This window comes from Vipera berus, assembly GCF_964194415.1.
Source record: "Vipera berus genome assembly, chromosome: Z".
Classification (NCBI taxonomy): Eukaryota; Metazoa; Chordata; class Lepidosauria; order Squamata; family Viperidae; genus Vipera; species Vipera berus.
The window spans coordinates 83,194,963-83,210,574 of record NC_138205.1 but is presented as its reverse complement, the minus strand read 5'-3'; the positions used below and the strand labels follow the sequence as shown (position 1 = coordinate 83,210,574).

At 41.0% G+C, this 15,612-nt stretch overlaps 1 protein-coding gene across 3 annotated transcripts in view; it reads left to right on the top strand.

Annotated features, from left to right (window-relative positions):
- The window catches only part of TGFBR2 (transforming growth factor beta receptor 2), a 45,289-nt gene extending 43,561 nt beyond the window's left edge, over nt 1-1,728 (top strand). For all 3 annotated transcript variants that reach the window (XM_081344056.1, XM_081344055.1, XM_081344057.1), the window contains exon 7: nt 1,496-1,728. In XM_081344056.1, coding sequence (XP_081200182.1) covers nt 1,496-1,675 — 180 coding nt within the window. In that variant the 3' untranslated portion in view covers nt 1,676-1,728. The remainder of the gene's footprint in view (nt 1-1,495) is intronic.
- Nucleotides 1,729-15,612: the final 13,884 nt, after the last annotated feature.

Here is a 15,612-nt window from a genome sequence, read left to right as displayed (position 1 = left end):
TTGTCAAAATCAACTATGAAGTAAATCATACAATTAAATGTGGCATTAAAAAAAGATAGACTAGTTTTCATTCTTACTTATCACCAAGAAAATTGAAATAAAAGGCCAGATATTTTAGCATAGGATTTAATGAATTAATATGCATGAGCTAGAGGCAAGACATTACATAAATACTCATATGATTAACATCTTCTCGATACTTAATCTTGACAAGCCTGGAATTAGCCATTATTTTCTAGAATAAAACACCCATAGTGGAATTCCCATTATGAAAGAACTGTAATTAGCATCACAATAACTTGAATTTTAGATTAAAACCTGAAGTTCGGAGCACAAAAAGAAGTTTGCGCTGGTTAACTTCCTTCTGGTTTTCCACTTTATCAGCCCGTGCATCAGTTGAATATCGTGGAATACTTTTGTGTATCAGATAAGGACACAGATAGAGGAACCTATCCAGAATCAGATAAGAATCAGAATCCACTTTCCATATATAGACCATCAATCTATGATAAACAGGAAAATTCATCCAGACTTTTAATTGACATTATATAACTGTGGGTTAATAAATCAGATTTCAGAGGAGTGCAAGGCAAGTAAATGCTGAAAAAAAGTTCTGGTCACCACATCACAAAAAGAGCCGAACTTTTTTCTTCAATAGGGTTATTTTGAAATTCATGCCTTTTACTTTGCTTTTTTTTTCATACCACAATTATTGACAAAACTAGTAGTGGCCAGGGCTTGCCCCTACTAATAAGTATTAGTGGGAGCTGCCTGAATGTATTAATTGCAGGAATCATGAATGAACATGATGGTTACTCATTTTGTTATTTTTTAAAAAAATATTTTTGTTAATTTTGTATGTATTGCTGCCAAAAATGTTTGGTGGATTTTTTTTGCTCAAACATCTGGATAATTTGGCTGTTTCTGTGTTATGCATGCTGTGGTAACTGCTGCTTTAACCAAGCCAGGAAAATGTCTTGGTCCATTCAAGACAATTCAGTAGGCATCTGTTAATTTGTCCAATGCCATTTTTTTCTTTAAATATGGGAAACACATAGTAAAATCCCAAACTGCATTCTCACCACCATTACCTAGCTGCCTCAATTGGAAAACAAAACAAAACAAAAAACTATAGTTTCGGTGTAAAAATTCTAATTAGAAAACAGGGCTTAATATATTTATTTTAGGGTTGCAGATAATGACTCCTTAATATTTCTGGGTATATTCATCTTTCAAAAATGAATTACAATAAAGAGTAATCTGAATTATTATAACTTGTGACAAGCTGGGCTTCTTGTTTTCACTTTAGATAACACGGACAGATGCTGTAAATTAGAATTTTATATTTTCTCAATTATTACTGTTTATTACATGAATAGTTATAGGAGGACATTTTTTTACACACTTGTACCCTTTGCAGACCTGCTTTTTAAACCTTTTATTGAGTCCTGTGTCTTCCAGAGTTCAAAGGCGTTGCTTTATGTCCTCATTTCAGGGTATCCAAAAGGTGTGCGAGACTATTGTTGAGTGTTGGGACCACGATCCTGAGGCCCGGCTGACGGCACAGTGTGTAGCTGAGAGATTCAATGATTTTGACTACCAAGATGGACTCTCAGGAAGAAGCAGCTCAGAAGAGAAGATCCCTGAAGAAAACTCTGGCAACAGCACCAAGTAACAGCTGGCAAGACCAGAGGAATTCTCCCTTTTAGGTTCCTGTGCTCAGCCTTGGAATAAGAAGGAATTTTTACCATCGGATCCACCTTCTGTGACTCTCTGAAGAGCTGTTTTTTCTTCCATCCTGCAGCTCCAGAGAACAAGGAATGACTTTACGGGGTAACTATAATGGGCCACGTGCCCATGGCATAGTAGTCGCTTCCTTAAGTGTGCCATAAGATAAGTTACGTTGGTGCTTCCTGAGAAAATAGGACTATATTACCATGCCAATAACAGTTGCACTTTATCAAGGATTGTATATAAAACTATGGAAGATCAATGCTAGATACACATACACAAAGCTGTACAGAGTCTTCCAGGAAACTTCTAATAGATAGAAAACTGCAAATGTTTGCTAAAATACTGGCAGCAGTATTGCTTTATTCACCTCACTCAAACCATAAATACCTGTAAGTAACTACACTACAAATGCTTTAAATTGCTGCACCTTTTTTCCAGATGAGGGGCAAAAAAACCAAATAGCAACTGGATATATATGAGCTTTTTTTAAAAAAATGACATTTAGCAATGGTATTCAGCTGGTTCCTGAATGTTTAAAATTTAGAATTTATGGATTATTGGACCATTCCCAGTCAAGAATTTTGGTTTTCTTTGTTTTTCTCTTCAAACATAGAATTTGCAAAGATTTTCTTTTTCTTTTTTGTTCTTTAATGTCAACAATTATTAATACCCCTCCCCTCCTTTCAACTTGTGCTTTATGTTATCAGCCTTCATACTGACTACAGGTTTCTCCCCCTGCTCCCTTCTCCCTGGAATTGAGAAGCGCCAATTATAATTGTAACAGATGTTTTGCATTTGCCATGCATTCTAGAAAAAGATTCCTCCTCTTTTCCTCCATCCCTTTTGGATCAATAACATCATGTCTAGTTTCTTAAGCTCTTAAATTCACACTTGATTTTGTGCCCAGAAGGAATAGCAGATGAATTCCTTCCTGAGTATCTGGATTTCTATGATGCTTTGGCAAAAATTTGCTCGGCACTCTGGGCATGCACTGCTTTTGGTTCTTGTAACATACATCATAGCCAACCCTGCCTGCAGTCAATGCTTAGAAATGCTATACATTCCTAAACTGAACCCCACAGGCAAGGCTTACATTATTTTAGTCTTCTCTTCCAAAATATTTAGAATTGGAGCTGGCTTCATCAGGAATTTTAAATGGCAGGATTTGAATTGTTGGGTGTTTTCTTGCAAGAAATGCATTCTCCAACCTAGTGCTCTCCAGATGTTTTGAACTGCAAACCTGTGATAACAGTTGGAATCCAACAGAACACCGGGATGGGGATATCTCTGGTAATGGGTCATTTCTGAAAGTTAGCTACTATTTTGTAATAGGAGGTGTTCTTTCCTTTATTTTTCATTTCATTAGAATTAGTCCATGTCAGCCAGAAACAATTCTTCTAGGTTGAAAGATGTATTACAAGTGCAATTCTTTTTCACGTAGGAGATTTTTCTGAGAGCTCCTATTTTGTGTATTCAATAGGAAAGAAAAGATATATTCATATAGGAATTTTTAAAGCTTTATGGAGAAAAATATTTATTTAAAAAAAATATCTGCGTCTGCCTTTTGTGTTAAATGTTTTATAAATATTTAAGCATTAAGTGGGCAGAGGCTGAATAAAAAGAGACCAGATTTTAAAGTAACAGGCAATATACTAAACTGAAGTTACTAGTAAGGTAGATTTAGAAAAGTGTAATGTTGAATAGTGATGGGATCTGATGACCTCTCGTGGTGGTTGCATAGAATGGCAGCGTGAAAAACAACTGCACAGAAAAGAAAAATGAGCTTTCTTTCAAACCGGAAAGGAGGGTACATCCTGTGCTGCATACCTAAATTGCTAATTTTGGAGCCTACTTTAAATGTTACTGTATATTTCTATCATTTACCTCATTAGTTAAGGTGTTCAGCCTGGAGGCCTTGAGTACAAGTCCCTGAAGTTGTCACTCTTCTAAAATTGTCACCAAATAGTATTGTTTGAAAAGACAGAATGAATGGGCTGTAAAATACATTGAAGATAAATAATTTTACTTCATTTATATATAAGCGAAATCAGTGTCCAACTAAGGCAACTTTAAGGGATATGGACTCCAGAATTCCCCAACCTATTCAAAAATTGAGATCTGTCCCTCTTAAAATGGATGAACTTTTTTTTTTAATGAGATGCATTGACCTAAAAGAGGATTAGACAAAATTATGGGGGAAACTCTATTAATGGAGAGTCGTGGCTATAGCCTTCCATCCTTCCGAGGTAGGTAAAATGAGGACCCAGATTGTTGGGGGCAATAAGCTGACTTTGTAATAATGCCGCTGGGGTGTGTGTGAAGCCCTAATAAGCAGGCATATACATAGAATGAAGGCTACTGCTAAGCTTGTAAGCCGCCCTGAGTCTTTGGAGAAGGGCGGGATATAAATGGAATTAAAATAAATAAAATAAAATAAATGTTATTTCAGGATTCAGAAGAATTTTAAAAATCATTTACTGGTGAGTTATAGCACAGAAAGGAAGCTGCTTTCTTTGAGGATTTCTTTGAAGCAACAAATTCAGTCATAAATAAGAACACCATGGTAGGCTTTCATATACAGTTTGTTTGGTTCTGATAGACGAGGACTCAGAGTAGTTTTAGCAATGAACGAGTTTATTGAATACACAATTGTCAACTGTCAACTGTCAAGTGTTGCAACCTTTTATAGTGGAACTGTTTGAACTGTAACCAATCAGAGGTGTTTATTCTCCCGCTTCTTGCTATTTGCAGCCAATGATTGCACCTGAATCTCCCGCTCAAACCTAGCTACGGTGCAGTCTGCAAATTCCCTTGTTTGCAACTATTTACATACACAACACTCCTTACCCCCCAGTTGTTGTTATTTATGAACAAAATCCTTCAAGTATTTAGGTGGCCTATGGATTCGAGAAGGGTATCTATTGCCCTGGCTGCTAGGGACACCCTTACCAGATTGTCTGCTCGGTTGATTGTCTCCGTTGGACCTGTGCTCTTGGTTAACTGGCTCAGATGCTACCCTATTGCTGTTTTGTGGATTTGTTTGTGTTTGAAGATCATCTGTTCCTGGCCTACTCCGCAGGGGTATTTCCCAATCATACTGACTAGATTGCTGTTGATGGTTACCAGGGACTGAGTTGTTATGCAATTCTGCAACCCCACTATCTGGCAGGTCGTTATCTCTGAACCCGGATGTACTGTTCCCCACAAATATGCCTAGATCCCCTTCTTCTGGTGCGCACCCACTATTTCTCTTCCTCAACTGGTCTATGTGTCTCTTGCTGATCCTATTCCCTTCCCCCTCAATAGTATATGACAGGGGACCTAAAATTTCAGTAACCACCCCTGGAATCCATTTGTCCCCTGTTGCATAGTTTCTAGCCCAGATTAAATCCCCCACTTTAAATGTTCTATTAGGAATGTCCAGTTCAGCACTAGGTGGAAGTCTGTCAGGGTGTAATCTGTCCAATTTGGTGGTTAGTCTTCTTCCCCACCTCATTTCAGCTGGACTTTTGCCCGTGGCAGTACATGGGGTCGTGTGTTGGGTCAGCAAGAATTCGGCCAGTCTTTGATGCCAGTCACCTCGGATGATCCTTTTTAAAGCGTCTTTCGTGGTCCTCACATTACGTTCAGCCAAGCCGTTAGTGGATGGGTGGAAGGGTGCTGATGTCTTGTGCTTAATCGAGTTGGCCTTGAGGAAATCCTGGAATTCAACAGAGGTGAATTGTGGCCCGTTATCTGACACGATTACGTCTGGTAACCCGTGAGTGGCAAAGAGGCCCCTTAATACCTGTATTGTTTTACCAGAAGTCGTAGAACTGACTGGTACTACCTCTAGCCATCTAGAGAAGCTGTCAACAACCACCAGAAATGTTAACCCCTGGAACGGTCCAGCGAAATCAATATGAATCCTGGACCAAGGATTTCTAGCTAACTCCCATTTATGCGTACGAATGTGTTGTTGTTCTGGCCTAGAGCGTTGGCACAGATGGCAATTGGCAACGCATTCCTCAATGTTGTTGTCCAGACCTGGCCACCACAAGTGGCTCCTAGCCAATGCCTTCATGCGTACTATTCCTGGGTGACCTTCATGTAATTCTAATAGAATGGCTGACCTGTGGATTTCAGGAATAACTACACGGTTTCCCCACAGTAAACAACCCAAATGAACTGACAGTTCATCTTTTCTTCTGAAATATGGAATGTACTTGGCATCCGGATTGGCATTTGGCCACCCACTTAGAACCCAGGCCATTATTCTTTTTAAAATTGGGTCAGTGTTTGTTGCCACAGCTATATCTTTAGCTGTTAAAGGCCAGTCAGGGATGTCCTGTAGGGACATTATTTGTCCCACAGGGGCAGGGTCATCCTCAGTGATGTCCAAGGGCAGCCTGCTCAGGGCGTCAGCATGTCCCATGTCCTTGCCCGGTCTGTATTGGAGAGAAAATGAATATGCTGAGAGGAAAATGGACCACCTCAGCATTCGGGGTGACATGATTTGGGGAGTCTGTTTATCCGTGGTAAACAGTCCCAACAGGGGTTTGTGGTCAGTCAGTATGGTAAAGTTCCTACCGTAAAGGTAGTCATGGAACTTCTTTACTCCAGCCACAATTGCCAACGCTTCCCTGTCAATCTGCGCATAATTCCTCTCGGCTTTGGTTAGTGTCCGGGAGTAATATGCGATTGGTCTTTGTATCCCTTGGTTGTCTAAATGGCTGATCACAGCCCCCACACCATAAGGTGAAGCATCACACGCTAGGTAAATAGGTTTATTTTCTATAAAGTGGGTTACAGTTGATTGGCTGGAAAGAATGTCTTTTAACGTTTGAAAACTAACTCTATGTTTATTCTGCCACTGCCAAGGAGCCTTCTTATCTAAGAGTCTGTGAAGGGGTTCTGCAATGGCAGCCTTGTGAGGTACAAACGTATGGTAAAAATTTACCAAGCCAAGGAAGGCTTGTAGTTCAGCCTTGTTCCTTGGCTCAGGAGCCCATTTAATTGCCTTAATTTTGTCAGGGGTAGGATGGATTCCATTTTTGTCTATCCTGAATCCCAAAAAGTCAGTGGACTTAACCCCAATGGAACATTTTTCCTTTTTTAATTTCAATCCAGCCCTCCTAAATCTGCCCAGTACCTGTTCCAGCCGCTCTACTAACATTTCCTCATCTTTTCCAGCTATCAGGACATCATCAAAGTAAGGGCATACACCAGGTATGCCCTTTAAGGTCCTCTCCATCACTTCTTGGAAGATGCCTGGAGCAGCTGCAATACCAAATTGCAGTCTGTGGACCCGGAACGCCCCCTTGTGGGTAACAATCGTCTGTGCTTCTGCAGCCTCTTCAGAAACAGTCAATTGTAAGTACGCATGCGCCAAGTCTAACTTGGCAAACATGGCGCCGTCCTGGATCGTCGCGAGGACCTGCTTCACCGTCGGGACCGGGTAAGCATGCTTTTTCATTCCAATGTTCAGGGTGGCTTTGTAGTCAGCGCAGATTCTCACATCCACATTGGGTTTGAGGGGTGTGACAATCGGCGTTTCCCACAGACCACCCTCAACAGGTTCTAATACTCCTTGGCCTACTAGCCTATCGAGCTCGGCCTCGATTTTTTCCTTCAGGGCGAAAGGCACCCTTCGGGCCTTAAGCCTGATAGGTTTCACTGAGGGGTCTAGATTAAATTTAATCGGGGGCCCTTTGTATTTACCAAGAGACCCATCGAATACGTCTGCAAATTCATTGCAGACTGATTCGAGGGTCTTATTTTTAATTACTGAATTTATTCCCCTGACCCAAATGCCCAGGGCCGGGAACCAGTTAAGGCCAATTAGACTAGTCCTATGCCCTTCAGTAACTATTAAATCTAAGACCCCCTTAAATCCCTTAAATTTTACTCTAAGGCTAACCTTCCCTTTTATTTTTATTGGGCTTTTTTGAAAGTCTGTTAACTGAATTTTTGTTGAACTAAGTGGAATTTTCCTTCCACTTAATTGTTCAATCCTCTCAAGGGTTTCACTGGAGATTATTGACACTGAAGCCCCTGAATCTATTTCCATTCTGCAAGGAACCCCTTGCAGATGGACTACGATTTTTAATTTTCCTTCTGGAAAATTGCTGTTTTTCCCTTTCCTCCTGCGATTGACACGCGCCACCTCCCCTAGATTTGGAATTTTAACCCGGGGTCTAGGGGTCTCTTTGCCACTAAAGTAAGGGGTTACCTTACCTTCGGGCCACACATCGACTTCGTGCAGGCGGTTGTCACGAGCGCGGCTCCTACAGATGGCCTGGATGTGGCCAGTCTTCCCACACGCCCTGCACTTTGCATTTCGGAATCGGCAAGATGCACGGGGATGGTTGCCTCCGCAGCTGCCACACCGGTTTTGGCTGTCGTTGTCTCTCGGTCTGGTTGCGGTGTCCCTCCATGGTCGTTGTGCCCCGGTCGCTTGTCTTTGCGGAGTTGCGGGTTGTTGTCGGCGGTTAGGATCAGGCCCCTCACTTCTGGGCGGTCTTGGCGCCAATTTCCCGAATCGCCTTGAGACTTCAGCAATGTCGTCTTCCCACTGCTGGTCCACCTCCCCGCAGTCCACATAGCCCTCTTGGTTGATCTCGGACGCCGCTGCCATGCTACTGCGGGGGGGGTCGCGATACCCGGTAGACTCGTACGTTAAGAGTTCGTCTATCACCTCCTGTAGATCGCCGGTGGGTTTGGTGATTATTCTGTTTTGTAGCTGCTCATCACGCAAGCCCAGTACGACTCGGTCCCGAATTCTTATTTCTAAGTTATCGTATTTACAACGTACTGCGGCTTCCCTGACGGCAGCGACAAATTTTTGAATGGATTCACCCGGTCTCTGGTTCCTTTTCTCAAAGATGCGGCGCCAAAAGAGCTCGGATCTCCTAGGTGTAAAGTGAACCTTTAGTTTGGCTAAAAGGTCGGCATAAGGCACGCTAGAGACTGGTTGCGGTTGACACAGTCCGACAGCGATTCTGTAAACCGGTGTGCCACAAATCGTCAATAATGCTGCCGCCTTTTTCCGGTCATCTGTGATTCCGTTCACTAGCAGGAACCCTTCCACTTGACCGATGTATTCTTCCCAATCCTCGGGGAAGTTCGGGTCGAATTCCTTCAAGGACCCTATTTGTGCCATTCGGAGAATTTTCTATTTCACCGCGGCCGCCGGTTGACTGTGACTCGTTTTCGAATTTGCCGCCTTTGCGCAACAATTCGCCGATTCTCTGGTCTTCTGTCTATCCCACCTTCGTCGCCAATTGTTTGGTTCTGATAGACGAGGACTCAGAGTGGTTTTAGCAATGAACGAGTTTATTGAATACACAATTGTCAACTGTCAACTGTCAAGTGTTGCAACCTTTTATAGTGGAACTGTTTGAACTGTAACCAATCAGAGGTGTTTATTCTCCCGCTTCTTGCTATTTGCAGCCAATGATTGCACCTGAATCTCCCGCTCAAACCTAGCTACGGTGCAGTCTGCAAATTCCCTTGTTTGCAACTATTTACATACACAACACAGTTAGTCTTAAATAGAGGCTATCCACTTCCAGACCTATCTGCTTAGGAGATTCAAGTAAGGTCAGTATTTCAATTGGCAGTATGACATGCCTAGGTCTTCCCACTGAAACTGGGTTGTGTTTGTCTGTCATGCACTGGCAAAAAACTGAGAGAGCACTAAACTCCTGACAATCCTTTACCTTTTTTGTATTGTATCATTTAAAGAGATTTGTTTAAAATGAAATTTCCATGAAAAACTTAAAAGTACAATATATGTGAAAAAGAGAAATGTTTGTATATCTAAACTCTTTTATCAGATTTTTTTCAAGCACTTATCATATTTTTGTATAAATAAAATATTGTACCCAAAGCTTTTGTTTAAAGTCTTATTCATATTAAAATACCTCAGTGTGTTTCCAGACTGCCAACATAATTCAAGCTTAAGGAAGCATTGTGCCTGTGAGTACAGTAATGATGTTCCTGTGAAGACCATTTCTGATGTTTACCAAGCTCTCTGTTCTGTACCAGCCTGCTACCAGCCCTGCAGAAAAGGCAGGGACAACCCATGTTACAAGAAGGCAAGAGGCTGGAATTACGCCTGCCAAATTTATTGCTACAAAAACAAATAGAACAAAACACGAACCAAGAAACAGGAGCTTTTCAAGCGGTTGCCTTCAGCAAACCAGCCCTCCCACGCATTCCCCCTTAAATACAGTTCAGGGTGTGGCTTCTCTCTGCCTCCTTCCGAGGAGCCCCATTGCCTTCCTCTGTTTACTCCTGATTGACTGCCTCCTGCGTCGGGCGTCCTTGAACAGGGCCAGCTGTGGGCTATCTTCATCCACGCTGTCAGGCTCACACAGCTGGGTCTGCGTCGTGACCAGGTGAGAGGGGCCTGGCTGAGGGCTCTCATCAAGCTGTCCAACCCACTCAGCAAGCTCTTCAACACCCCCTTCCTCCTCTGAGTCGTCCGACCCAACTGCCAAACCCACAGGCTGACCCTGAATCACAACACTCTCTGCCTTTGTGGCTTTATATCTTTTAGATTCTTTTAATTAAGAAATAAGCAAATAAGCAGATTTCTATGCAATACTAGATTTTAATATCAACTTTGTCCCCAAGAAGGCTTCTGCTTACCAAATAGGTTCCAAAATATTCTTACATAATAAAAATGGATGACGGTTCTTTGTTTGGAAATGTGCCTCTCCTCAGAAGAAAAGTCACTGCATTGTTCTGCATTTACCATGTTGCTCAGTTTGTGTCTGGGTGTTTTATCCTTGGGGTGGACAAGCTTCTGCCATAGTGTATTCTTGGGTTTCAAGTGTGCTGGCTGAAGATCCTCCTGAGCTTTTCAGATATTTCTGCAGCATATGGAATGACAACATTGCTTTGTTTATTGTTCTCTTCTTGTCTGTTATGGAGGAGTTCCTGCTAGGTCTTTTTGGGTTTTGATGAAGGCCCAGTTGGGATAGCCACATATTCTGAGGGCTTTCTTGTTATGTTTTTCTTTCCCATCTTTGCGGGTAGGCAGGCCTTAAGCTCAGTGGTGTAAGGTTCTGATCATTCCATTTTGTGCTCCAATGGGTGGTGAAAATCAAAAAGTAAATATTGATTTGTATGTGTGGGTTTTCTGTACACTTCAGTGTTAAGGTTTCTGTCTTCCTTAATGTGTACTGCACAGTCTAGGAAGACTAGACTATTTTCCTTAACATCTTCTCGTGTGAACTTGATGTATCTGTCCACAGAGTTGATATGTTTGATGAGTGCTTCCAATTGCTATGTTTTGATCTTGACCCAAGTATCGTCCACATATCTATACCATGAGTGGGTGGAATTCCTGTGAAGGAATTTAGGGCTTTGGTTTCTACCTCTTTCATGTAGTGATTGGCTACAATGGGGGACATGGCAGAGCTGTGTTTTAATCTGTAGAAACCATCATTGTATTTAAAATAGGTAGTGGTCAAGCATGGCACATATGTGATCTGAGCTGAAGTTGGTTCTACCACTTAAAGTGCTGTCTTGTAGCAATCATTTCTTCACTACTGTGACAGCTTCAGTTGTTCAGTCCCCCATGTGACCAATCTCTACATGGAAGACGTAGAAACCAAAGCCCTAAACAATTGAGAATCTCCATGGACATAAAATTATGACAAGCAATATATCTATTCCACAAATATAAATCCTCTGGAAAGCCAATAATCCTTCACAACTGGACATTAAGCAGTGTATTTTTAAATCTAATAACAGAGATAGGCAATTGCCTTAATCTTCTTTTTGCTTTTTTCATCTTCTAGTAATATTTGTTTAGATTCTGTTCATTTGTTAGAAAAAACTTGTGTCATTATTTGTTCATGCACTTTAGACCCTTCCTATTGTGTGCACATTTGTTTTTCAGATGAAATGCTATTTTTTTCTCACTTTTTTCTTCATGACTTTTGAAATATAGGTCATATCACATAAATTTTTGTATAGATTTTTAGATTCTCCTAGATATTTTGCAGAATTTATTTGCATACTTACATTTCTTAAGTTCTTTGGTTGAGAACTGTAGTTTGGGAACCTAGAATACATTTGTTTTTAACTGCAATGAAGTCTGGCTTGACCAAACTCAGTATTTAAAAATAAATGTCTAGAACAGTATGAGGTAGAAATGCCGAAAGATCTAATTTAAAATGAGCCTGGCAGCCCATTCCTATGAAGACATGAACTGTCATTTCTTTTCACAGAACCCTTTCCAAACAGATATTTAAGATTAGCTCTTTATTCCTAGTATGTGAAGAAAAGCAGCCTTAGAACTAGAAATTCAGGTAAATGAGGGCGGATATGATATTGTTGCCATTATGGAAACATGGTGGGATGAAACCCACAAATGGAACACACAGCTAGAGGGATTTAAATTATTTAAAAGAAACAGACTAAACAAAAGAGGAGGTGGAGTTGCTCTATATATAAGAAATAACTTTATCTCTACAGAAATAGAGCACAACAATGATGAAAACTGTAAACTTGAATGTATTTGGGTCACTATAAAAGGGGGAAAAATGACATTGCCATAGGTGTATACTATAGGCCACCCAACCAAGCAGAGGAAATAGATGAACTTTTTGCTAGTCAGTTAACTAAGGTATGTAGGAAGCGCATCACAATAGTAATGGGGGACTTTAATTACCCTGATATCAACTGGGAGACAAATTCTGCACCAAGTGGAAGATCTAACAGATTCCTGACAAACCTAGCAGACAACTTTCTCTCCCAAAAAGTAGAGAAGGGAACTAGGGGATTAGCCATATTGGATTTAATTCTCACTAACAGAGAGCAGAACTATTTAACTATTTAACTCGTTTCTTGCATCTGTCTTTACACAAAGGGGAAAAACAGTCCAACCTACCAAAACCAGTGCCATAAAAAACAGAATAGAAAGGCAAGTTAAGACAGGCAAGAAAATGGTAAGTGAGCACCTGTCCAGCCTAGACGAGTTCAAATCACCAGGACCAGATGGATTACACCCCAAGGTTCTCAAGGAACTGGTGGACGTGATCTCAGAACCACTGAATGATATTTTTCAAAGATCCTGGAGCACTGGGGAACTACCAGAGGACTGTAAGAGAGCTGATGTTGTTCCCATCTTCAAAAAAGGGAAAAAAATAGATCCAGGAAATTACAGACCTATCAGCCTGATCTCAGTACCTGGGAAGATTCTGGAAAAGATAATCAAACAACAAATCAGCAAACACCTTGATGCGAACAAAGTTATCACTAAAAGCCAACATGGGTTTGTCAAAAACAGATCATGCCAGACAAATCTTATTGCATTCTTTGACCAAGTGACAAAACTAGTGGACCAGAGGAATGCTGTAGATATAATTTACTTGGACTTCAGTAAGGCATTTGATAAAGTACTGTAGATCACAACCTACTACTTGATAAGATAGAAAAATGTGGGTTAGTTAGCATCACCACCAGATGGATTTGTAGGTGGCTGACAGGCCGTACTCAGCGTGTGGTCCTTAATGGAACTGCATCTACATGGAAGGAAGTGTGTAGTGGGGTGCCCCAGGGCTCTGTTCTAGGCCCAGTGCTCTTCAACATCTTCATCAACGATTTGGATGAGGGGATAGATGGGGAACTCATCAAATTTGCAGACGACACCAAGCTGGCAGGAATAGCCAATACTCCAGAAGATAGGCTTAAGATACAGGAGGATCTGGACAGACTCGAACACTGGGCACTATCTAACAAAATGAAATTCAATGGCGAAAAAAGTAAGGTTCTACATTTAGGCAGGAAAAATCAAATGCACAGGTATAGTATAGGTGGTACCTTGCTCAATAGTAGCAACTGTGAGAGGGATCTAGTAGACAGTCACTTCAATATGAGCCAGCAGAGTGCTGCAGCTGCCAAAAAAGCCAACACTGTGCTAAGCTGCATTAACAGAAGGATTGAATCAAGATCACGTGAAGTACTAATACCACTTTACAATGCCTTGGTAAGGCCACACCTGGAATACTGCATCCAGTTTTGGTCACCATGATGTAAAAAAGATGTTGAGACTCTAGAAAGAGTACAGAGAAGAGCAACAAAGATGATTGGGGGACTTGAGGCTAAAACATATAGGGAATGGTTGCTGGAATTGGGTATGTGTAGTTTAATGAATAGAAGGGTGAGGGGTGACATGATAGCAGTGTTCCAATATCTCAGGGGCTGCCACAAAGAAGAGGGAGTCAAGCTATTCTCCAAAGCACCTGAAAGCAGGAGAAGAAGCAACGGATGGAAACTAATCAAGGAGAGAAGCAACCTAGAACTAAGGAGAAACTTCCTGATAGAACAACTAACCAGTGGAACAACCTGCCTCCAGAAGTTGTGAATGCTCCAACACTGGACGTTTTTAAGAAGAGACTGGCCAGCCATTTGTCTGAAATGGTATAGTGTTTCCTGCCTGAGCAGGGGGTTGGAGTAGATGACCTCCAAGGTCCCTTCCAACTTATTATTATTATTATCCTCTTATTCACAGTTATTTCATTCATATATTATGGAATAGCCTTCCCCTGCACCCACAAATAGACTCTGATCTCTTTGCTGATATGACTAGGGAAAATATGAAATCCAGTACTTGGGGAAGATATTAAATTGGAAAGCTGCAACTTTCATACCATTTTAAGGAAGTAATTGTTAAGACTTGAAGGCAATGATACGAAAAATCTCTACTACTTCCAAATTTTCACTGACAAGAATGAGCAATGAATGATAGCAACTAGTAAACAGCCAACAATGTATTAGCTTCATAATAAGCAAAAATTAAACCAAATTGGTGTTGTTTGTTTAGATTTTTTCATCTTTCTGAAATGAATATGCAACATATGAACACACATGCTACTACACACAAATTAGACTGCACTAGTCTAATACATGGTTGGTATCTCTTTACTCTCCTACCATCGGGTAGGAGATATAGGAGTATAGCCAGGCTGAAGAACAGCTTTTATCCATGGGCTGTTAGGCTCTTGAACAGGAAATAATTTTAGACTTGCGAGGCCGGTGTGTTGTGCAATTAGCTCACATGGTGTAATAAGATGGTTTGTTGTCACTGTGATTTGGGAGTGGGGGCACGAAGGGAGGCTCAGCTAATCTCAATGTGTACATGGTTGTACTTTGACAATAAAGGTTCATTCATTCCTTTCCAGGCTTGAAAATATAATTTTACAATCATTATGCATTAAAACACAAGAAGCAAAGTTTTCACAAGATGGTATTAATGCAATAGAGGCAATGCCCTCTCCAGAGATTTGGCCTACTAACAAACTGAACAATCTTATCCTGATGGATTATAAAATCAGAATGTAAAGGAACGGCTGTCTCTCCACAGCTTGATAAATTGATTATGTGTCATCAAGTTGTGATTGACTCTTACTAAGCACAGAAACATCATTTTCTCCATGATGATCAATTCTAACCTACTCTTTCAAGTTTTCCAAGTGCATTTATCACTACAGTGACTGAATTTATTCACTTTGCTCCTGATCATCCTCTTCCCCTTCCCCTTTTCCCAGCATTAAAGCCTTCTCTAGGGACTTAGGTCTTTGCATAATGTATCTGAAGTAGAATAATTTGAGCCTAGTAATTTGTGCCTTGAGTTGAATTGTTTGATGACCCACTGATTTGTTTTCTTGGCTCTCCACAGTATTCTGATTAATCTTCTCCAAACCTCCATAACTAACACCACCCTTTACTGACACAGTTGACAAGCTTTCCCAAACATCTGAGTACAGATGTTTCTGAGTACATCTTCAAGCTGACTCAAATAAATTCTGACTTCAAATTCTGGCCAAAAGGGCTTGATGGCAGCAAAAAGGGGTTTTGTCTGTACTGATGGCAACAAAGATT